Source organism: Cryptomeria japonica, chromosome 9 (genome assembly GCF_030272615.1).
Source record: "Cryptomeria japonica chromosome 9, Sugi_1.0, whole genome shotgun sequence".
Lineage (NCBI taxonomy): Eukaryota > Viridiplantae > Streptophyta > Pinopsida > Cupressales > Cupressaceae > Cryptomeria > Cryptomeria japonica.
In genome coordinates this window covers 615,632,248-615,657,567 of record NC_081413.1, presented here as the reverse complement: position 1 = coordinate 615,657,567, position 25,320 = coordinate 615,632,248, and the positions used below count along the sequence as shown (strand labels likewise).

At 36.7% G+C, this 25,320-nt stretch overlaps 1 protein-coding gene across 1 annotated transcript in view; it reads right to left on the bottom strand.

The window, feature by feature from the left end:
• Positions 1-634: 634 nt before the first annotated feature.
• The window catches only part of LOC131042841 (microtubule-associated protein RP/EB family member 1A), a 62,179-nt gene continuing 37,493 nt past the window's right edge, over positions 635-25,320 (bottom strand). Inside the window, exons 5-9 of the mRNA XM_057976165.2 lie at positions 3,354-3,460; positions 3,060-3,232; positions 2,842-2,918; positions 2,255-2,368; positions 635-1,240 (exon numbers count right to left, since the gene is read on the bottom strand). Coding sequence (XP_057832148.1) covers positions 950-1,240; positions 2,255-2,368; positions 2,842-2,918; positions 3,060-3,232; positions 3,354-3,460 — 762 coding nt within the window. The 3' untranslated portion in view covers positions 635-949. The remainder of the gene's footprint in view (positions 1,241-2,254; positions 2,369-2,841; positions 2,919-3,059; positions 3,233-3,353; positions 3,461-25,320) is intronic.

Sequence of the window (25,320 nt, the reverse complement as noted above, 5' to 3'; positions counted from 1 at the left end):
ATATAGAGTTTGCGGGATGTTACTTAAATTAAATGCACACCACAATACTTAAAATTAAGAATAGCTAACACATCACACACCACTAAAATCACTAAGATGACTATCACAGAAGGTCAGCCTTGTATTCTAGCAAAATCTCTTAAACTATTGTTGCATATGAAACTATGATGTGCACTATCATCCAAAACAAACGAGAGATGTTATTTATAAGTGGTTTCAGACTCTTGCAGATAAACCTTTTCACATAGACCCTAACCCGCAAAAGCTTGATGCCATATTTATTTTTATGTGTCATTAAAACTGCAATATATCTTCCCCTGTCCCCTCAATACATACAAAAGAATAGATTCATGCATGCTGGAATCCTTTTTGACATCAGATGCTCATTCACTACTGATTCCTCATTCCTTAATAGGCACTGACTTCGAGCATGCCTTAATGATGCTCATTCTCATAAAAAGTACCATCTCTGAATATTGGCTCGTTTGCTATACAGAAAACTTAGTTAAATACAATTCATCAAAAAGGAAAAATCTATAAACTACACTACCACCAAATTAATTTAATGTAAGAAATATAATCGACAAGAATACCAAGTCCAGATCATTTAACATGGAAAAAAAACACAGGAACAAATCTGAATAGTTCTCTGTTATAACAATGCTTTTGCAAAGCTCAGAGCAGCTGACGATTATTCTTTGTAATATAGGGAGCATATACATAGACTTAGAGAAACCCCTTTGACTGTCCAGAAGGGAAAACAAAAAGAAATTTACTTGGATTAGATACAAAGCTCAGGCTGTTATCCATTGAGCTCCTTGGATTTCCACGCAGTTTCTTAGTGTTCTTTTGTCAGGAAAAATGTTAGCACAAACAAGACTAAACACAATTATATGCAGTTATCAGTAGAGTTCAAGAGAATATTTTTATGTTTTTCTGGAATTAATCATCACTGCACACTTACAGGTGAAACAGGTTGCACCTGCTCTCCACCAACACTTGAAAATTTAAATGACTTCCTATGCTGTCGCGGAGAAAATGTCTGTCCACAAGAGTCTGATTCAGATTTGTCTACAGGTGTATGATTATCCTTCGCCATCTTCCCCATGGAAGCCTCTTCATTGAAGTTCTGTGTCCCATCCACAGGCGCTGAGGATTTGCTAAGAATAGCTTGAGCATCAGCAATTACAGAAGAATCATCATCCACCGCATATAAAATTTTCTGGATGGCCTCTGCCACCTATGAACACATGCCACCAATTTTTGAACCAGTCAATACTTCATTACAGGAAATAAAAATGGAAAAAGTATAATATATGAACACCTTGACATGAGGTACACAAATGCCACCATTGCCTCATCAATCCTTGATTGATGATAGTTAGGTGCCACCTTTGTTTAGTCAAGGTCACCTCTATCTTAGCCAAAATGAGTTAAAACTAATCTACTAATTGGCAGTTAAACTCTAGAGTCTAGACCTCTTAGTTAAACTGAGTTAATTCACCTCCTGATTGGGAACTCGAGTGGAACTCATGACCTCTTGGAAATGTAATCTCATTGTTTTATGAATTCAAAAAGCTTATATATTTGTGAGCGCTCTTGTGTATTGTATCTTTTTCATATCCTCTAAATTGGAATAGCTGATATTTGCACTCTACATATTCACATTGAATCTTACAAAACCCAAATCCAAGAGGCTTATTTCTGTGAGAATACATATCAATAAAAACTGAAGTTTCCCAACAAGAAGCTATCATTAAGATTTGTTGTTTTCAAAGAAATAACAACTTATTGGTATAGCATGATCAAGGACGACAACTACAAACTTCTCTCCGCTCATCATCCACCTTCAAGGTATGCAACATGATTAATAAAAAATAATCTTGTATAACCTGCATTAAAGATCAATTTTGTTTTTGCAGGTTTTTAAAGACAAATTGCAATTAGGCTTTAGTAGTTTGGCTCTTAATATTGACAATTAACATGCTTTAAAATTTAAGAACCATAGAATCATGGTATACATATTTCTCAAAGGGAATCAATAGTCTTCACATCCAGAGGAATAGTCTTTCCACGGTCCATGAAATTGATAAGAGTGTTTCTGGATGAAACTGTGTAGTGGTTTTTGCATCAAAAACTACTACACAGTTTTATCCAGAAACACATTCCATCAATTTTCATATTGTCAATTTGGATCTCTTAGAAGCAAGAACAGTCTTATGAAAGAATTCATGTCACTTCACAAGGCACATACCAGAAGCTGTTCCACCTCTTCATTTCGAATAAGGATTTCTATATCACGAAGCTTTGAAAAGTAGAAGTCCCTTTCCTTCTCAAGACTTTTCACAGATAGCTTCAACTCTGCTACCTGAAACATCTGAAAACTTCAGCAAGTTTGAAAGTTCAAATATATCTTAAATTTTCAATTCCTTACAGACATTCCCATAAAAAGTAAAACTCCGGACCCATAAATGTGCATTGAAGCCACAGAAACTGGACTATGTAAAGAACTGACTGGTGAATCTTTGCAGCAAAAAGAAATGACAATGCTTATAATCAATCATAAATGAACCCATTTATGTATTATTCCTCGAAGATTTCACATTCTAGTAAGAAATATATTTAAATCAGAATTGCTATCCAATATCTTATCAGTATTTCAAATAAATAGTAAGTTTGCTTGTACTCATATAAATTTGAGCCCAAATTCAATGTACTAGTGTCTTAAATAAACTTAGCACAATTCTAAAAAGTAACATTTATGCACATGCAGGGAGCTTTAAAAATCAATGTACATATTAAAGGAATCCTAGCAGAAAGGAACCTCCTTGATAGCCATACCTGTTCACTCAATGCTTGAATGTGTTCAGTAGAAACATACCCAGGAGGCACTGATACATGCTTCGCTTGTTTGATTCCTACAATTTACAAACACAAAGCAGTATAAAGAATCAAATGATTCCATAAAAACGTTCACTAATACATACCACCACAGAAGAGGACATTTCTTTCTCGGAGAATTATTAGGACTTCTTTCTATTTAAAATATATTGACTAACCACTTGCACCAGTCCCAGAAATATCACGTCGAATGCCTGAAGATGAGCTGGCCACAGCCGACTTTGAGATTCCTCCATTGCCCTTGTTTTGGGATGATGATTGAATTGAAGAATTTCCCTTTCTGTGTACTTCCTTTCCTCCCTTGCCTCTTCTCTCCACAGGATTATAATGGCTAAGAACAAAAACACAAAAATTTTAAGATAACAAATGTCTTCACTAGATGAAAATGCTAATGGGGATTGGCAAAATTAAGATCAAATAAGAACTATTTAATGTTTAAGCATATTCAATACCTATTCATGATTCCACCTGTTACACAGTCACAGTACCGCTTCAACCATTGGAGAAGCTCCAGATTGTCCAATGGACGACCTTTAACAAGTTTGTTAACCTCTATATGCTGCGCAAAATATATTCAAAATATTTCAAATACATGCATCATAAAACATGTCCCAGAATTCTACTATAAAATGACAATAAGATGAACAATAACTTAAAAAACTTAATAAATAGATAATTAATAGCTGACAGCCTGACAAGAAGAAAACTTTACCAAGAAAAACTATTGAAAATATCAATACTTTCCTAAAAGTACATCACACGATACTACATCCAACACTCAAGCTAGAGGATGTGCTCCTCGTCAATTCTCAGAATGTGCAAATCCAAGCATGGGAAAAGGTTAGTCACACAATACTACATCCAACACTCAAGCAAGAGGATCTGCTGCTCGTCAATTCTTAGAATGTGCAGATCCAAGCATGAACAAAGGTTAGCTAAGTATGGCAACAGGTTAGCCAAGCATCAAATCACTCCCATGATTCAATCATAAGTTATCTTGTAAAGTGACAATCGATGATCTTTCAATAATGTACATAACATACAGTATTACTTTTTAGTTTTCAGGCATTACAGACCAGAGTGTAAATCTTAGACTGCAAACATAATCTGCAGAGTGTAAACAATTATTGGTCCTCTTAAAGAGAGTTGAAATGCATCCTTTCTGAATTCTTAGAATGCCTCAAATGCTTGGGATTTCTTTTGACAAGATAGATCTAAGTCATTCTTGAGAAATTATCTATGCCATATAGAAGTGATGAATATTTTGGTCATCTAAGTGAGGTTGGGCATGTGCCCATGAGTAAAACTGCACCATATCCAACTTCTATTTGCTCCCACACTTTTCCTTTGTCAAAGTTCTTTCTCTTGCTTTCCATTCATGCAATCCCCATTAAAAGCATCTACATGCCACTATTTTAAAAAGGAAATGTACCATAGTCAAAGTCAAAATAACATAAGTTTGAGATAAGGATGATTAAGATGCCTATGACATTCTTGGCATAATTGAGCTTTTATGAGAAGATCAGAAAATGGGACATATTCCCTAGAGGACTTGACAATAAGTTTTAAGGACCTAAATCTTCTTCTTATACACCCACAGCTTAATTTTTATTATTTTCTATTATACATTTAGCCTTTTTAAACAACACTCATGTCCTCAAATTGGCTTATTGAGATTAAATTCGTTTTCAACCCCAGTACACATAAAACATCTCCAATATGAACATTTTTACCATTTAGCATCTTAATAGGAGTTTCACTCATTTGACTTGCAATGCAGTATATTGCAAGGTCACTCTTCTTGACCAGTCGTGGTGTGTGTGACCAGACTCCCCTCATCATGCTTTGTCTCAAACAAAACTAAAAAGAGCTAATCTTCTATAGAATTATTCTTCGCAACATAAATTCTTGACTTCTTTGTCATGTCAGTGCACTTCTTCATGCAATTCGTCAAAATGGAACAAATTGAAAAATTGTTGAAAACTCCTGTTTGAACAGAAGACAGGCTGAACCGTGCTTTGAAAGCTGAAAAAGCAAGTGGGATACTCCAGAACTAGATGTCCTCATTTGTAGGATCTGAAAACTCCAATTTGCTGCTTCATTTTATTATTGGAAAGGAAATTGTAGCTGTGAGGAATGCTTTTGAAATTCATAGAAAAAATTGTAGAACTCTAATAGCAGATGTTGACAAAGAGCAAGAAACAAATACATGGTATAATTCACAAAAGAACAAGAAAATGTGAATGTGGTAGAACTGGTCCATCATTTACTAATTTGCCACATTCAACGCATAGAGCTGCTCCAAGCATTTATACAAGCACATATCCCAGCTTACTAAACACTTGTAATTCATGCATGCTAGAGGGTATGGAGATACTTAAGCTACTTATCTAGTGACTAGCTTAACACATTAAGTCAACAAATTCTATAGATAAGTATATAAGTTACAACTAGATCATTGAGACCATACACCAAAATTAACTCTTCATCACCCCTCTTGATACTTGAACGGGACAATATTACAGGCTAAACATATGGATAGATGTCTCTAGATTCTATGCATATATGTAGGTATGGGGAAGATAGTTCCTAGAAGACAAACTCGTGACATAAAACCTCTATGCCTTTTTGAAGCAAGATCTATTGAATCTGCCAGTAGCAATGGTACCGAAGACAAATCTCAAGAAATCAGAGAGAAGATTCTTCAAAAACTTCTTCAGCAATAATGAAACAAGTATTCAAGAGACTTTAAACATCGTCAATGATATCAAAAACATTGATTTAATAGGCCTTCTACCCATGAGAAGTTACTATAATCTCATCAACATATCGGTAGCTTGATGATTAATTTAATTTTTCTAGCACAAGCCAATTTCCATATCAATGCAAGTAGCTCAGAAAGACTTTTAGCAAGAACACTGCCTCCCATGTTCGGCCCTTTCAAGCTGAACTTTGATGGAGCAGATAAAGGTAATTCAATGCCTTTTTCTTTTGGCATTTGAATATCAACTGATAATATAAATGAAGCCAAGGCTCTTGTTGTAGAGTGGCTGTTAGAGATTTCATTAGACCCATCAAGGTGAGGGAGACTATGATTGTTAATAAACAGGATCAAAAAAGTGTCAACTTATAGTTGGCAGATAATAAACTCAAATATTATGCTGGAAACATCACTGACCTCTTCAACTGCATCTCTCTAAAGCATTCATAGGGAGAAACAAAAAATTTGGCTAATTTTCTTGCACATAAAAGGGTTGCTCTTGGCATTAGCAACCAATATACTTGGTATGGGAATAGGTGGAATAACATGGTAGAGCTTAAAAACCCTTTTAAAAAAAAAATTTCCCTTAATAAGTTTTTACCTTTCAACTTTATTTCCCATATTCATTCTCTCTAGCATATTTATTATCTATGTGATGTGAAAAATTGAGAGGCATCTGAATTTTTTCCAAGTATTGTCACTTATATTTCACTGTGGGAGAACTTGAGGATTGTGCATCCAACATCTTCTCGTATGATATGTTCATATGTGTCAAAATTCTCAAGCAACGTGGCAGCCTGCTCCATGGATTGTTGGCTCTTTTTTAATCTATTTTCTTCTTGTATGTTGCTCAGTTCTGATGTGCGGAGCTTGAGACTTTTCATCCGTCATTTTGTTGAAATATTTATATCTTCTCTAGAACTATCTGCTTGCTGTTATGACCCTGTGCTTCTGCATTTGTATGGTGAATTATAAAGGAAAACTCCTATAATGAATATAGAGAAAAATCCCCTCTAGGAGCTCTAGGCATTGTCATAATCTTGCTTTCAACAAAAATGAGGCTTCAAACAAACACATTTGCAAGGAGTTTAATATTTGAGATGCCATTAAGTTATATTATTGAAGAGAATTTCATAATCCTTTGAATCCTTTATGATGAAAGTTCAAAACGCTTCTGTAGTGAGTCCTTTATAGTGAATTTCTCCCACCTTACTAATTCGGCCAATAAAAGTGTCCGGCTGCATCTACAGGCCTCCCCACTTTAATCCATTGTTGTATAATAGTATTTTGATGCAGTTCTGGCAGATTTCTAAGTCCCGATGAACACTTACTATCTAATGCTCCACATCAGATCTTATCTGACAATTCACAAAACTTCCACGAAAAGCAAAAAAGGTTTTCATTGAAAAGCCTTGGCATTGTGACACGTGGCCATAAGGCAATAATAAATTCAAAAGGTGCTGCACATAAGTATCAGCGATCCCCACTTCTTCTATCAATTTCAATCATAAGTTAACTGAGGTCACGTGACTTGATCACAAGCATTCCTAGAAAGGTGAAAGGCAAATATTTCATAAAGGAGCACAGACCATCCAATCTACCACCAACAAATTCATTTGATGGCCTACAAGCCACGCGGCCATTGCAACACATAAATGCTTCTCCTTGCATCCCAGCAACACGATTTTGATACTTGCAGCTTCCCCACATTACCCTAAGTAGGTCTACAACACTAGAATAGCAAAGGCAGGCCAATCACTTACAAAATTCAAAATTTCTAGAAAGACAGCGCCTAGCATTCATAGCCAACAATTATACATCACCAAGTGGGCAAGTTTCATCTACCAATGTCGTAGTAGTGCAGCATTGGGCAGTGGACATCATGAGCCAATCACCAAGGATCCTATAGCCATGTCCAACCACCAAGAAGACCAATTAAGCCATCAAAATTTGTAGAGAGATCTTTTCCTCTATGGGTTTCAATTTTCAAAAGTAAATTGAGCAGAAAATTCATTATGGATTGGGTAGCTTAGATTATAAATAACAGCCTTTGTGCCCATTCAAAGAAAATGACACTTTGTACAACTAAGCTTTTGAGCCTAATATATTGGTTGATTCTTGTGTCCTTTCTCTACTATACAAGAGAGCCTCTATGTATGTCTCTTGAAGAGTATGCATATGACATTGCAATGATAATGAACTTAATAAAAAGGACTTTTGTCCAAAGTAATTCTCAACTTGTCTTTGTTCACCGATGGGTGTTATGTATGTTTTAGAGACTTTATCTATTTGGCATAAGCCTTACGTTTTTCTTTATCTGCTTTCAACAAATCTTTATCCCTTTTCACCCCTCCCCCCTAGCACCATAGTTTTAGGCTCAGCATTAGGATAGATTGGGAGTGAACCTTCCAATCCCAAAGATTGTCTTGCAGGGACCACCCTTGTTGCAAACCCATATTTTTGCCTACAAGGCTTTCCATGTTCCTAATCCTACGTGGCACATTGGCCCTTGAAAAAGGCCTTTAGACTAAGTCAACGGTTTCCATAATCTAGTAACTTAAAGAAGACATGCAAAATTGTTGTATAGAAGAGAAATTTTAAGAAGGCCAAGGAAAAGGGGTCCACAACCCTAAAATCTTGAAGTAAGTTCAAAATTAGGGTTTCAACTAGATGACAAGGCAAGAGCAACTCCCTCTTTCTTTTTCAATACATGTGTTCTTCCCACCCATGGTGCCAGTAATATGAGGCAATGTTCAAATGGCCAATAATTTAAGGGCATACTTGGAAGTCATCAACCTATAAACTAGTGCACAACCTCAACATACATAGTCCCCACATTGGTACCTTGCACACCAACAATACCACTCAAAGATATCCATGTGTCAAACAACTCCAACCTCCAATATTTTGTTGTTCAAAGGCGCAACAAAATCATAATACCAAATTACCCCAACCTGCAAAACCACACATTAGGACTCAAACTAACATTTAGAACTATCACACAAGATGATCTATCATTGTAATAGATTCTCGACATAATCATACAAACATGTATCCTAGCATTCTTTGAATAGTTAAATGAAATAGCTAGCTTGGTTTTTCTAGCATACGCAAATTTTCAGCAAGACTTTATGGGATTCCTCAATCTAACTCTTGTTCTTGCACTATCTTGTATTATTATCATCTATAAATAATAAAAATGCATTTATTCTATATAACTCTCATATAAATGTGTGTTAATCCGTTTCTTAGTTATTTTTGTATCTAAAATATCCATCCCATACTTCTAGAACCTCCCAATTTTGGTTTGTCTCCTTGCCAACACATTATAAGCACACTAGGCGTGAATCATTTTGGTGTCACAAATCTTTCAAGATGGATTCTTTTGAAACTATGCCCCATTTAAAGTACAAGTCAACATTGAAATGTTAAGGTTTTGATGCTAAAATGTCTAACAATTGGTTGTACAATTAGAATCTTAGTTATGTGCTAGTCCCTTCTCTATAGGGAGAAAACTAATTTTGCTACATTGAAGACAATCCCATTAGTTTTAGAAATTTTGTATCTAAATGTTGACCTAGAAAACATTGAGGTTGTCAATAACTAGCCTTGCCCATGAAATCTCATTGAGCTTCAAAGTTTTCTTGGCCTTTTGTGTTAAAACTTGAACCAGAATATAGAAAACTGAAACAAGATGCATAGAATCTATCCTGGGAAAACCCTCCACTTGAGGGTGAAAAACCCAGCCACACAAAATGAATCTTTTATTATGATAGCAAGTATGATACACTAATAAGAAGTCAAGAACTAAATACGATTGTTATCATATAACAACCCACAGTAATCTGAACCTGCTCAAGAGAGCCTGAACCTTCACAGAGAGAAGACTGAAAAATGATGAAGATCGCAGCATAAATGATCTCCAACAAAAGCTCGAACATTACACAGGGTGATTATCAAACAAAAAATGAATGACGGAATGCCTTCAGCTCTACCCATGGCTGCCTTATCACCAACCTTATATAGGAATCCGTCATAACCCGCAACAAGAAAGAGAACAATCAACGCACGAAAAAGACCAGACTCTTCACGTACTCTCCCGAACTAGCCATTACTCTTCCCCACGGGAATGACAAGAGTCACGCATAAAGAAAGAGGTCGGTTGCACCACCGACGCAAGGAGGAAAGGCAACTGACGAACTCCATACAGGAATAGAAATGGCAGCCAGCACAGAATCACTCCACATCAGATAAGAACAGCTGGCAAGGCTTCTTCAGAAAATCTCTCTCGCAGCTATAAATCTTCAACATTTTAAACTTCCATCTAAAAATTTTGTTAGGCTTCTCTCACATCCTATAGCCATTTAACCAAATCTTGCATACAAAGTCAATAGTCCACTAGATGCCTTTGCATCAATGCAAGTTCAACACACTAAAAGCATCGCTCTACAATGTACCCTTGTAGGCCATGCCATATATACAATACTCCTTGAAATTTGAGACCATTGCATCCAACTATGTGCTCATTTATAATGGACATCATATGGAATTTCACTTCTATATCTTTCATATATAGTATGGGCACTCCATCTATGAAACTAAAAATTATCTGATCTTACAAGTCAAGATTACATTTAACCAAAGAAGACCATTATACATTCAAATCATAAGCAATTGTGGTTTATACAAACCAAAAGCATTGGGACTCACCAAGTCCTCACCCAAACTTGCAAATTTCAATCCAAGGAGACCCTAGCAAGTCTATGTCTTTGACTTGTAGAAAATTCAAGGCAACCCAAGCAAGTCTACGTCTTCAACTCATAACTTTGTTACATCCATGCCTAAACTTACAATTCTTTGCAACTTGTGGATCTACAAAGACTAGTGAGTCTTACTGTGAGACTTCAATATGACCTCAGCAAATTTGTGGCTTCAACTCACCAACTCTCATGCCTAGACTCATGGGTGTATAGAGACTCATGAGTCCTGATGTTAGGCTCGACAAGTCTATAAGGATAGTGGCCACACTTAAAAATCATTATAAACAACCCACTTCGATAAATAAAAACACATCAAATGTAAACCTAATAGGCCCCTAAAGACATTAAAACCACATTTCATTTACTCTTGGCCATTTTCACTTGCCCATTTGCTTTCAAATTGTTTTCCGTCTACTTCAATATCATTTTTGTCTTCAAAGGAGCTGAACATTCTTGTACAAGGAACTGATAGGGTTCAATTGATGGTGGATTTGTGCCAAGAGGAGCTGATATATGGCATCAGACTTGAGCTACACATTTCCAGCTTCCAACTTCAAGAATAGAGTCAAGGAAAGTTGAAAGTCTTCAATTTTTGTCTTGTTCTTTCTTCTTTATGTTTTATGGCTAAACTTTTCAGAATTTCAATTTTGTACATTGTCAAATTTAAAACCTAATAAAATAAAAGAAAAAAAATAATTTAAATTCTTGGATTATGTTGTTTTAATTTTTTTTATTGCATCTCGTTTTATCTTTCTTGTCTATTTCTGTAACTTTTTGGTACAAATTTTGTAGCTTTGTTGCTTGCATTTTTTAATTAACCCTTCTTTTCTCTCCATGGTGCAGCGTTTTCAATTCTTAACATATCTAAAACACAAAGGAAAAACCTTGCTTGGAAGCATGGTATGCTGGGCACAAAAAAGGGCAAGTGTTTTGCAAATATTGTGGTGTGAGGTTTCTAGAAGGGAGCATTAATAATCTTGTATATCACCAAGCCACAAAGCTAGAAGTGATGTTTCCTTATGCCCAAATGTTTAGCCTAAGGTTGTGAGAGAGATGACAATACAAATGGAGGACCTTCTTACAAAAGGAGCAAAGATTAAGACAAAACCAAACAATAGGTGCAAGTGCAACTTCAACAACTTCAATGTCTAGAAGTAGAATTGAATTGGGTTCTTCTAGCATTAGGCCTAGAGTTCATATTTTGGGATTGGGTTGTCCCACAAAATACTCATGGTTCCCAACCAACATTGAAAAGCATGAGTTGGAAGTTTAGAACAAAGACACCACATATCATGAGGAAAGCAACGGTATTTTTGGGCTTTTTGTGACATTTCCTTCAGAGCAGCAAGGTAACATGTTTATTATGACTTATTAATTATTATTTTCATATTATTATCAAGGGTTTATAATTTGCACTTTTTTTTTTAAGTTCTGATTTATTTTTTGGTGTTTTAGGTCCCCTTATTGGCAAGCAATGATCGATGAAATTAACATAGCTGATCAGGGATTCAAATCTCCTTCTATTGATGATCTTTGGGGCCCAATTTTGAGACAGAATGTCATGCCCCCAAATCAATAATCTATAATCAGCGAACCCCACCCCTCAGTCAGCAGATCCAGGCAATGAAATTGTCATACGAATGTAAGACATCACAGTTTCATGGAATCGAACTTTATGGTTCAATCCCCTAACTCATATCCGGCTTGCTAAATATTAAGAGGTGGAACAATCTTGCTCATAAACTATTAATTAATTTTAAAAAATAAGTGAATCAGTTCAGATGTGGTTAAACGTGGGTTATGAAAGGGCAGCAGTCAGTTATAGGAAAGTGTCTCTTCACAAACAGCGTGACTGTAGGGAATGGGCATGATCCTCAAGCATGGAAGATGTATAAGAGACCATTCTAACATCCAAGAGGAGGCATCGAAGGATTCAGATAGGATATTTTATATGATATTAAATATTCAGCAGTTCGTCTGGTTACTACAGTTTGGTATGAGTTTTCTGTGCATAGCATAATAAGTGTTGTAACAATTTACATATGTTTCTGCATACTTATGATTAACATTACACTTCTGTTATGATTGCTCATATAAATCACAGTAAATATTAATCTGATTTAATGATACTCTGCATTAATATATTATATGTAGAATGTATTCCTTCATATGCTCTGAATGTTTCCAGCCATGGTAGAGGAAATAAGGATTGCAAGAGGGGTACGGAGATGGTGCACTCTCCTAGGTATGCCACCTCAAGGTGGGGACCAGATAGTCCCATGAGGCCAAGGGGGTACAGAGGGTACTGCCTTTGGGCTTAGGAGAGATGGGCTTCCAGGACACCCTGTTGTAATCTCACACCTCTATCATGGTGGGTCAGCACAAGAAGTCCAATCATAGGGAGAGGGAAATGTTTGGCAAGATGAGGGGGAGCAGGAAGTAGACACCTCACTGGGTAGACCATCTCATATGGATGGCATTGGCCACATGAGGCCAAGAGGGATGGTATATACACTCTTGGGCCTAGGGTATGTTGGGCATAAGTTGAAAAGGAAAATCGCGCATCTCACCAAGATCATGCGAGTTTCACAGAGCAAAAGGTTTAAAAATCGCTCAAAAACCCGCCCAATGCTGAGTTGCAAAGCGTAAGGAAGTCACCCATTTTATAAGGTGTCGAGTTTTAGTGCAAAGTCGCGTGAAGTCGCGCAGTTGCCCTAAAAAGTCCGAGTCATACCAAAATCGCGTAGAGTCTCTCAAAGTGTCGAAGTAGCAAGGGTTAGGCATTCAAAACGACTAAGTTTAAAATCGCACCGTTCACTCCAAAGGCCCGAGTTAAATCAATGAGGAGGAACGTCTAAAAATATAAAGGCAAATCGTGCATTTATATCAAAATGCCCGAATTTCATTCAAAGGCACTTTAACTTAAAGACTCAAAGGCTCAATTCGTGCAAAACCATCATTTAGGCCGAAAATGGAGTAAGAGTATAAATTCGTGCAAAAAGCCCCCATTTAGCCGAAAATGAGACCAAGTTCACAAAGTTACCTCACTGAGCCGAAAACCCAAAAACATTAAGTTCACCAAATGACCAAAAATGATAAAAGTCTAATTCGCCCAAATTCGCTCATAGGCCGAAAATGATGTAAAAAGAAACTCTGTTGTGCTCAATAGGCTTCATATGACCGAAAAATGATAAGGAACCTGAGTTCGCATTTTAAGCTTTTAGGCCAAAAATCATTCAAGAATCAGAATCGCGCAATGTCTTTCTAAAGGCCGAAAATCATTCAAGAGTGAGATTCGTGCAATTAGGTTTATTGAGCCCAAAGCAAGACTAAAAATCGCAAAGTCACTTCATAGGCCGAAAATGAAGTAGAAGGCCAAGGTTCACGCAAATTGAACCAATGAGCCGAAAAGGAAAAGCTTCAACAAGAACCTAAATTCGTGCAAAAGGAGTTATAAAGCCGAAAATTCAATAAGCGAAATATCACAAAAGGGGTCTAACAACCGAAAATGGTTAAAAAGGGGGGGTGTTTTAAATTTAAAACTCTCAAAACATACAAATTGGTCGATTTTCGTCACAAAGGGGGCATTTTAACTTAGGGGTTTAAATCTCGCATTTTGAACTTAAAACCCTAATTTCGCAAGGGGAGATTTTAAATGCAAAAATCTTTCGTCTTTGACAAGACGAGGCTCGATATCGCCCTAAAATTTAATGTTTGTTAAATTAATTTATTTAATTTTTCAAAATGATTAATCCACATGGAATTCATTGTTTGCAGGACGAGGTCGAGAAGACATGATCGCGATCAACGCCAGGAAGTGAGAATGCAGAACGCACCATAGAGCGCAAGACGAAGCACAGAGAAGTGCACCATCACAGACCACAAAGTTGAAATCCACCAACGAGATTGAAGACCAAGAACACAGAATGCTACAAAATATGCATTCTCCGAAATATACTACTGGAAGAACTTCCAGAAAATCAGTTTATAAACTGAGTTGTTTAAATGTAAAAGACTGTCGATGGGCCCCGTTCAAGATATTTTAAAATGAGGGGACACCGATCAGTTATGTTCAACTACCTGATTGACCGAATTAAAGCCAAACAATTGTAGGTAGTTGGAAATGTGGTTGGGGGAATAACTAATAGTAACTAGGCATGGGTTAAAACTACCAAGTTCTAGAAGGCAGATTGCAGCCCTTGGATGCAGTCAATCTTGGCCCTAGGTTTGAATTGTAAAATCTATAAAAGGGAGGATGCCTCTCTTTTAAAGGGTTAGATTTTTAGGGGGAGATTGTTAGATTTTTAGAGTTAGACAATTAGATTGTTAGATTCTGGTTAGATAGTTAGAATTTTTTTTAGAAGGTTAAATTTAGTAGTAGCATAGAAATGCTGCAGAAATTGTTGTAATAGCAGCGAATATCAATATAATGGACATTGATTTGGTGTTTATCATCTTGGTTTTATTCTGTTTGCATGGTTTCTTTCAACAGGTTTAGATAGATTATTTTTGGTGTGCAGGTATTTGATGGATTCAGGTTCATACCATTGGGGATATGCTGATTGTGTATCCCTGTGTATGGTTAGTCCGAGCCATTAAAACTGTGTTTAGTTCAATTGCAGGTGTCTGTTTGAGTTGCGCTTGAATTGGGTGCTTAACCATGCACCCGCAGTCTGAAAATCTTCTAAGTCCCCTTGAAGATTGCACCGTTCATGTGAGGTTGTGAGTTATTCTGGCCAAGCAGGGATTGGTTATGTTGAATCCGTCTACTCGCACACCAGTCTTGTTAATTTTAGGTCTCCTAAACCCTTCTGCTTTGTTTTTATTTCGCAGTTAGAGAATCGCGGCAAACCAATTTGTTGCAAACGTAAGGCCCCTTGTGCTCCTAGCAAAACACATCAACCGTTGAGCTATCCCGCAGTCATGAACTGACATTTGGAACCTTGAGGTTGTCCCCATTGATCAATTAAAAACAGCATTAGGGCTTCCTTATACAAGAGAGGATAGGATACTTAGCAAGTAGATTCTATTATGTGTTGGCCAAATAGAGTTGTAGCAATACGATTTTAGCCACGTCAACAGGGTAGAGAATCCAAGACACCCCATCGAAAGTCATTTTCTCCCATGCTCTCCTATAGTTGAGCCTTCCAAATATATTAAATATTTAGACGCTTTATGATTGAATTGATAATTCTGCCATGAATTTAATGATGCTTAATTATGATAATCTGCTTATTGAATTATCATTGTAAATGGCTTCTAACCTGTTTTGCAGGGCTTTAATCAAATGAAAGGTATTTCTAACTGTTGATGTGTTTTTTGTACACGACCAAACACAGAATAAAATACCTAAAGGTACCTTATCCTCTCTTGAATAAAGCTTCCTCGAATGTTGAAGATCTCACAGAAGGATCAATCGGAGTAGCTCCAAGGTTCTTGTATGTAGGTTCTCTACTTGTGGATAAGCTCTTGCGGTATGATGTGATTTTGCTGGAATCACAAGGGGACTTACATTTGATGACCTGAGCATCTGATTTACTTTGGATATCACTGGAACGTGGGTCTTTACTGATCCTTGATTTTTAAAAAAGGGAAAAAAGGATAAGGGTTGGAGAGGAATCTAATTCTAACACTAAGAATGTAGGAGCATTGGATGACCTTTGATGAAACTCTAACTAAGTCTTGCTTTGACATGCTAGGATCATCTCCGCAAGGTTAGTGCAATCTTCTAAGGAAAGCTTTATGATGTTCAGATCACCGCTACAAGCATAGACACCGTCAGGTTGATGCATATCAATGAAGAAGCAATAATTGAAGTTAAACTTAAGCTAAATGATTCCAGTTGACTACGCAAGGCAAGTTTGCAATCAACAAACCGCTAGTAGTATGGATATACAAATTTCACTATTGATCATACAAATTTCTTCCATTCATCTAATAACATGAAATTAAATTTGAGAAGTATAGAGACCATGCAAATTGTAGAATCAACACATAGAATTCACCATTCCTTCAATGAAGTTTACATGTCTTTTGCAACAATGTCTTGGCAACAATCTTTGCCTTCTCTTTCTGCTCTACTCTAAAATGCTACTAATTATTGACTATTCTCTCTAACTATTTCCTATTCTCTGACTATTAACTATTAACCTCCACAAATGAGGAGCCAGGGATTTATATAGAGAACCCTTTACAGATTGATGGCTCTGATTGACTTAGAATCAATGGCTAGGATTACAGGATAGAAACCCTAATTAGGGTTTGTTATAACAAACTTCCCTAACCAATGAGAAAATTACATTCCAAGAGTGAGGACCAATAGGAAGCAGGGGTAGGTACACTGAAGTTTGTGCCATCACTGTTGAGTTAGGTACACTGAATCTGGACACGCTGAGGTGGAGCAATCCAACTAGAGGAAAAATGACTAGGATGCCACCTTGTCTGACGTCTGTGTCTTGGTTGACCTCTTTTTTGTCTTTTGACACGATGAATGACGTACCTCCTTGACACCCATATGCTTGATGAGGCTTCCTCATTGTCAAGTGTTCTTTCTCTGGTAGCATACCTCGCCTTGAAGTGTCATTCTTCTTTGTCATCATGTGGTTTCTTCATGTGGTAGAATGAGGTCTTGAGGCTAGCTTGCAACTCCTCGAGCACTTGAAGTCTTCCAACGCTTCAAAACACCTTGAGTCCTCCTTTATGCATCTGGGATGTCCTTGATGGTGATGGGCTTAGAATAGCCCGTCCTTGTCCTGGCCTGATTTTCTTCCACCTGCAAAACAAACCAAAAGATGATTAAGTACACATGATATATTTATCTCACCTAGCATTTTCTTCCTTAAATCATCAACAAAAAGGCATTAGAATGAAATTCGCTCAAGATCCTCCCCAAGGACAAGCCCTATAAGAATTTCGCTTTGGACCCTTTAGAAGGGTCAGGATCGAAATTTGCATTTTAGCTCAAATTTCATCATCTCCTTGCCTGGAACTTTTCTTGACCTTTGAATCGCTTTCTCCTGAAGACATCATTGATTTGACCTCCAAAAAGACCAAAAAAGAGGATTTTGCTTTGGACCTTGGCCAAGGACAGGACCTATAAGGAATTTCGCTCTGGACCCTTTGGAAGGGTCAAGAGCGAAATTTGCTATTTTAGGACAAAATCTTCACATTTTGTGACCACAACATGCTCAAATGCATGCCTAAAGATGCCTCTAATCTCAATCAACACCAAGTTTGATGCAAAAATTGGAGCAAAATAGAGTTTTTAAGGATTTAGCTCTGGACCCTTCAGAAGGGTCAAGAGCGAAATTCCTAAATTAGGCTCAAATTCTATCATTTCTTCACTCCAAAATGCCTCCAAGACAAGCATATGCTAGCCTTCTCCCCACCAAAGCCTAGGAATCCACCACTTGACCTTCATCATGAGCAAATTAGGTGAAATTGAGAGTTTCGCTCTGGACCCTTTGGAAGGGTCAGGAGCGAAATTCTTGACTTGCTTGTTTTCCTTCACCAAGGTCTATCCTTTTTGTAGACGTCTAAAAATGGTCAACACTTGTGGAGTCATACTTTAACATTTGCGCATTGTCTTATTTTAGGGTTCTTGCGTCGCATTAACATTTCTTCTATGTTGCGCACTTGGTCTTTATCATTTGCGAGCATCGAGTCCTTATGCATTCCTCATTTTTATCGCTTTCGAATTGGATCTTGTCGATAGCAATCTTCAGTCATGATTTTGGTCAATCTTATCCTATCGCATCATGGTGCGTGCTCATTTATCATCATTTTGGACATCGTCAATCCTAATCGATGATAGAATTAGGGTTTTGTCCTCTTGTCAATCTTTCAATCATCTTTAGCTTGTTAGTAATCATTTGCGATTATCAACTTGTCAATCTCGTCATTTTGCAATCGATTCGTCATCGATCCTTGTCCTTGTCAGCCTTGTCATTTTGCAATCGATTCGTCATCGATCCTTGTCCTTGTCAATCTTGTCATTTTGCGATCGATTCGTCATCAATCCTTGTCCTTTTCAATCATGTCAATTTGGATCGATTAGTCATTGTTCCTTGTCAATTGGCGCCTATCAATTTGATCTCCTTGTCAATCTTGGTCAATTTGTCATTGATTTTTGTCAATCAATCTCAATCATTTATCAACATTGGTCCTTTGTCAATTAGAATCATGATCGAACCTACATTAATTTCTTGTTGTCTTGACCTAATTCCTTGTCCTCTTATTTCTAGGGTTTTATGATTTGTTCATTTAATCCTTTTCTTCTTCTTTGTGGGTTAAATAAATCTATTTATTTAGTCCTAGGTCTCTTTCATGAATTAATTAATGGATGAAAACCTATTAATTAATTCACCTAATTTCTATTTCATCTTTTTCCTCAATTTTCTAATTTGTTAATTTCTCCTAATTCCTAATTTCTATTTCTCCTACTTTCTTTAATTTTTCTAATATTTCCCCTAATTTCATTCCCTCATTTTCTCCTATGTTTATGCTTCCATTTGTTGCAATCATGGAGGCTATTTTCTCTCTTCCCTTTTGTCATGGGAATGGCATTTCAATCTTGTCATAATTTGTCATACATCTTGAATAGCAACTTGTCATAATTTGCCATAATTTGTCATACACCTTGCATAGAAATTGTCATACATTTGTCATAATTTTGCCATTCTTGATTTGAATTTCCTTTCAAATCTCTTCATGCTAATCTTGTCCTCTCTCCAATTTGTCTATAAATTGGATGATTTTTCTTCAATGAAAGAAGAATCAATCACATTTTCAAGTAACCTTATGCTGCGAATTTCATCTCTCAACTACTTGCTTTCCACTTGCATTTTGCACTTGTAGGTGAGATCCACATCAAATTTGAAGGTGAAAGAAGAACAATGGAGCCACATGAAGGAGATATCTGCGTCGGTTTTGCTTCGATTTCATTTGATTTGAATATCTTGTCTTTATGTCTTCATTGATTGGATTAGGATTGCTTTCATAGCAGCTTTAGGTTTTGTGGTTGTCCTAATTGCTATTGTTTTGATGATTTTCAATTTCCTGATCTACACTTTTCACTCTCTATACTTGGACTCTCATCTTTGGATCCCTCTCCCATGCATGCAACACTTGTTTGACCCTCAAAATGGCTAGAAAGGATAATTTTGCTAAAAATCATGGCCAGGGACAAGACCTATTTAAGATTTCGCTTTGGACCCTTTGGAAGGGTTAGGAGCGAAATTCTAGTTTTGAGCACATTTCTTCATTCTTTCAACTCCAAACCACCTCAAAAGGCAAGGACACGTCACTCCACACCTATCTATGCCATAAAAACCAAGGATTTGACCATCTCCAAGGGAAAATAGGTGTCCTTCAAGAATTTCGCTCTGGACCCTTTGGAAGGGTCAGGAGCGAAATTCTAATTTTAGCTCAATTCCTTCACGTTTGGTGATCATAAGCAACTCAAAGCCATGCCTAAGGACATCTTCAATCTTGATTCACACTTGGCTAGACATAAAATTGAGAGGAAAAGGTAGATTTTAGGAATTTCACTCTGGACCCTTTGGAAGGGTCAGGAGCAAACTTCTTGACTAAGGTTGATTTCACACTCCATTGCTTCTCTTTGCCTTCAAGCTTGATCAAACTCACTTCTCCTCACAATAATCAAATCCATCTACCATCCTTTTAGCTCAAAACAAGGTCGTTTTCATCATTTTAGGCAAGATAGGGGGTCAAACAGAGGATTTCGCTCTAGACCCTTTGGAAGCGTCAAGAGCGAAATTCTCCTTTTGGGTTGATTTTTACCACTTCATCGCCTCAAACCTCTTCTCAAAGGCAAATATGCATCAAATCCTCCTCAACCATGCCTCAAAAATCCAAAACTTGGCCATATCAAAGAGCAAAATAGAGGAAAAGTGAATTTCGCTCTGGACCCTTTGGAAGGGTCAGGAGCGAAATTCTCATTTTAGGCTCCTTTTCACCTTTTTCCTCCCTTCTTTGGCGTGGATATAACTTATTAGACCTCTCCTGATCATCCTCCAGTCCAAGTTAGCATTCACTTCAAGGTTTTGTGAAGAAAAAAGGGTCTCATATGAATTTCGCTCTAGACCCTTTGGAAGGGTCAGGAGCGAAATTCTTGTCTTGGTCAAAAATCCTCCATTCTTTCATATTCCATTACTACAAAATGCAAAGACAACATCATTTTCCTTCCAAATACACCCAAGGAACAAGGTTGGTAGTCTAAACAAGGAAGCAAATGAGGCTTATGAAGAATTTCACTATGGACCTTTTGGAAGGGTCAGGAGTGAAATTCACAATCTTGGAGAAAATCCTCACTTTTCAATGCTTTCAATCACTTCCTAAGGCAAGAACATATCAATCTACCCCCACCATGTCCAAGGAACAAGACTTTCATTGCAAACTAGGAAGAAAAAGGTGTCTTCTAAGAATTTCGCTCTAGACCCTTTGGAAGGGTCAGGAGCGAAATTCCTCCTTATGCTCAAATCTTGACTTCATTTTCATATTTCTTCACTCCAAATAAGTGTTTTTCCCTCAATAATGCCTGGGAATGAGTTAGTTCTAAGTTTGGATCAAAGTAGAATGTCCTATAGAGGAATTCGCTCTAGACCCTTTGGAAGGGTCAGGAGCAAAATTTGACATTTTGGTCTCTCCATCAAGATTCATATATGGAATATAACATTCCATATATACTGTCAGGATGTTTGAGAGTGGTTTCAGACCTCCAAGAGTTATAATGCAAAATCTAGTTTTTGGAGGATTCTTCAATTTTCCAAACTTAGTCAAATTTCGTGATCAGGATGACATTCCAAACTTAGCCAAATTTCAGGACATTTGAAGATCAGGATGACATTCCAGACTTCATCACTCACCAATTTGACTTAACTCAGACCTTCAAAGATGATATTCACTCACCAAGCTTCATTGACCTCCTCAAACTCAAACAAGACACAATTAGCAACAAGAGCAAAACTTTGTCCTAAGGAAGACTTTCAAAGATGACCCTAACTTGGAGCATCCACTGACTCACCTTTAGTTAAAACAAAGCCTGCTATCTTAGTGATCCCTCTGGCAACACTCAGCATGCAAAGGCTAATAGACAAAACCCTAAAAGACCTAGAAAAACAAACCCCAGAAAGCAAAAAGTAGGGGTCCCCATTTATATTGGGGCGATGTGTGAATACGTCACAACACTAACCCAGCTTTGTATATTTGAAAATTGAGAATTAGGGCTAAATTAGGGCTTTTCCAATTAGGGTACATTACACAGAAGGTGGATGAAGTATAATCTATCATTAAGGAGGAGCGGGCTATTTTGGTGAAGAAAAATTGTGCTACCATGTCTGATGGAAGGACAAAGAGAAAAAAAAAAGAATGGAACTTTCTAGTTTCTTCTTTTGGGGGCAGAATCTTCTTGTAGTCAATTGATGCTTCAAGGAAGATAAAGCATGTAAATTATTCGTGCGGTGTTTTGAAAGAAGTTATGGTGGAAGTGGAGGTGCAAAATAGTGCAAGTAGTCACCAATAATACAGAAAATTATGTTGTTGCAAATAGACTATTAATTGATAGACACCCGCCATTTTTTGACTATTTGCTTGTCACATTACATTGAATGCTTAAGGACATTAGCAAACAAGATTGGGCAAAACCAATTGGGAGCCAAGACAAAACATTTCCAAATACATTTATAATCATGCTTAGGTAGTTTACAGAAAATAAGGAGTTGACCTAACCTATTGTCACTCGATTTGCAACCTAATTCATCAGCTTGTAATCTTTACTATAAACAAAAGTTTCTTTGAAGTGAATGTTTGTTAGTAACAAGTAGAGCAGATCTTCCTATGCAAACACAACTATTGGGATCAATGTGGTGGATTGGATATTTGATGACACCCATTTTTTGGACTCCAAAAGAGATTGTGGATGCAAGTTTTTTAAGTTTTTTTTGTTTGCTTTTTCTACTTTCCAGTGTTTATAAATTTATTTTTTCCGAATTTGCAACATGATAATTATTTATTTTAAATAATTTAATTGACTTTTAATAGGTGACTAAGGCATTGATTTCTCTCCTTCATATTGTTTATGGAGAAAAACCATCAATGAGGTACATCTATGAGTGAATAGAACAAGCAAAAGAGCATATTAGATAATAGTATGGTGGTGTTGAGGCCAAAAATATGCCAATTTGGGATAATAATTGACCCACTCTAGATAAGCCAATTGTTAAGAAATTAAATTTATATCAGACTGATGCAATTCGTTCAATGTGCAGATTTTCCTTTAAATTCGGAGTATTCAGAATTTAATCCTTCCAAAATATGAATGTCAACAATGATAATGTATCAATGGCAGTGCAGGGGTTTTCTTCAAGTCTGAAATTCGTCGATCAAGGGAGAGAGAGCATTTATTGATTTCTATGTCCTCTCTTGAAATCGGCGAATATATATATATATATATATATATATATATATATATATATATATATATATATATATATATATATATATATATATATATATATATATATATATATATATATATATATATGTTTAGTGGGACATGTTATGAGGGGACATGTCTCCACAATGTGGAGGCATGTCCATTCATAACGTGTCCCTTACATACCAAGGGATGCGAACTTTATTTATGTTAGTTAACTTAACTCTTAACCAATTAAAGTCGTCGATCTGTGCAAAATACATTATCAAGTTCGATTTATCAAATATGAACATATAAGTTCGATCTAATGAATACAATCATGTAAACTTTTATCTTGTTATATACAATGATGCCTTAATGATCATTACACGATACAAGGCAAGAAAAGAATAGAATCTGATCACACACAAATTAATGTAGAGTTTCGATCAGACATAAGGATGACGGCTTGCAAAGTATTCGAAGTGATTATTCTTATAAACACAAGGAAGGAGTATGTGTGTATGTATGTCAGTCCACACATAGTGGACTGACATACATACATACATGCTTATATATGTATAATCAATATTAATGGTCACCCTTATATCTGACTGAAGCTACTATGCATCAACACTCCCTCTTAGCTAGGGAAGATAATCAAGTATGAAGATATCACCTAACTCGTGAAATTGGAGGATGGTTTAAGAACATCAAGTCACATGACATTCTTCACATAAACATCCAGGTTATGGTATGTGCATTGACATCACGTCTCATGATGTCTACCATAACAAGTCATGGCATTTCCATGGATATTACGTCACATAATACCCACCATGATCATCTCATAAGGAGCATAATGATATTCAACTGATATCAAGTCTCATGATATCTATCAATAAGCCCAAGAGATATTAACTATCATGACATGTCCATGAATATCAAGTCACATGATATTAGTCATGATAGTGAACCGATCATTGTAAAGTCGTCACCTTACAATGTCGGATGCAAGTGTTCATTATTTGAAAGATCGTCACCTTCCAATAATGTACACAGGGTAGGCCCATAAGTCATAGAGTCACACATATGACAGAAGAGTTTACACATTAAACATCTTTATTTATATTAATACAAATAGAAATTTAGAGATAATGTCAAATAACTTACATTTCAACCATAATTTCTTCCTGAAGTGTTCAGCTTTCACTCTGGGGAATGGCTTGGTAAATATGTATGTTGTTTGATCACTTGTATTAATATACTCCAACTGGATCACATTCCTTTCTACCATGTCTCTCACATAGTGGTAAGGAATCTCTATATGCTTTGATCTATCATGAAATACTAGATTTACAGACAGTTTGATGCAGCTTTGATTCTCACAATGGATGATAGTAGGCTTTAGAGGCTCTCCAAATAATCCCACAAGCAGTTTTCGGAGCCATACTGCTTCTCTTGCTCCCAAAGATGCTGCAATGTATTCAGCCTCTGTGGAGCTTTGAGCTACTGAAGAATGTTTTCTGCATATCCAAGAAATCATAGCTGATCCCAAACTGACGCAACACCCTGATGTGCTTTCCCAATCAGTCACACTTCCAGCCCAATCAGAATCAGAGTAACCATGTAGATTTAGATCAACATTTTTATATTTGAGTCCTTGTCTAATAGTACCTTGAAGGTACCTCAATATATGCTTAGCAGCAACAAGATGTATCTCTCGAGGTTCACACATAAACTGGCTCAAGGCATTCACTGCATAGCAAATATCCGGTCGAGTGTTAACCAGGTACATCAGTGATCCAATTATCTGTCTGTAAAGAGTAGGGTCTGCAAGTCTAGATTATGTTGCTGCTTCTTTTAGTTTATGTAGCTTGGTTTCCATGGGTGTCGACATTGGTCTACAGTTCCACATTCCAAATCTTTTCAGAATATCAATGGTGTATTTCCCTTGATTTAGAAAAATACCATCTGGTTTCTGCCAAACTTCCAATCCAAGGAAGTAGTGTAGACTGCCCAAGTCTTTCATATCAAATTTTGATGCTAGGTCCTTCTTACATTGAACAATGAGGTGATCTTCTCCTGTAATTAGCAGATCATCAACATATAGAATAAGTATCAACAAATCACCATTAATTACTTTAAAGTAAAGACTTGGATCTGCATCATTCTTGGATAATCCTAGATCCAACAAATAGTTGTCGATCCTCTCAAACCAAGCTCGGGGAGCCTGTTTAAGTCCATATAAAGCTTTCTTCAGTTTGCACACATGTGAAGTTGCATTATGAATCACAAAACCTTCAAGTTGTTCTAGATAGACTTCTTCCTCAATAGTTCCATTTAAGAATGCAGTTTTCACATCCATCTGATGGATCTTCCATCCTTTAGCAGCTGCAATAGCTATGACTGCTCTAACAAAGGTATACCGGGCAACAAGTGCAAATGTCTCTTCATAATCAATA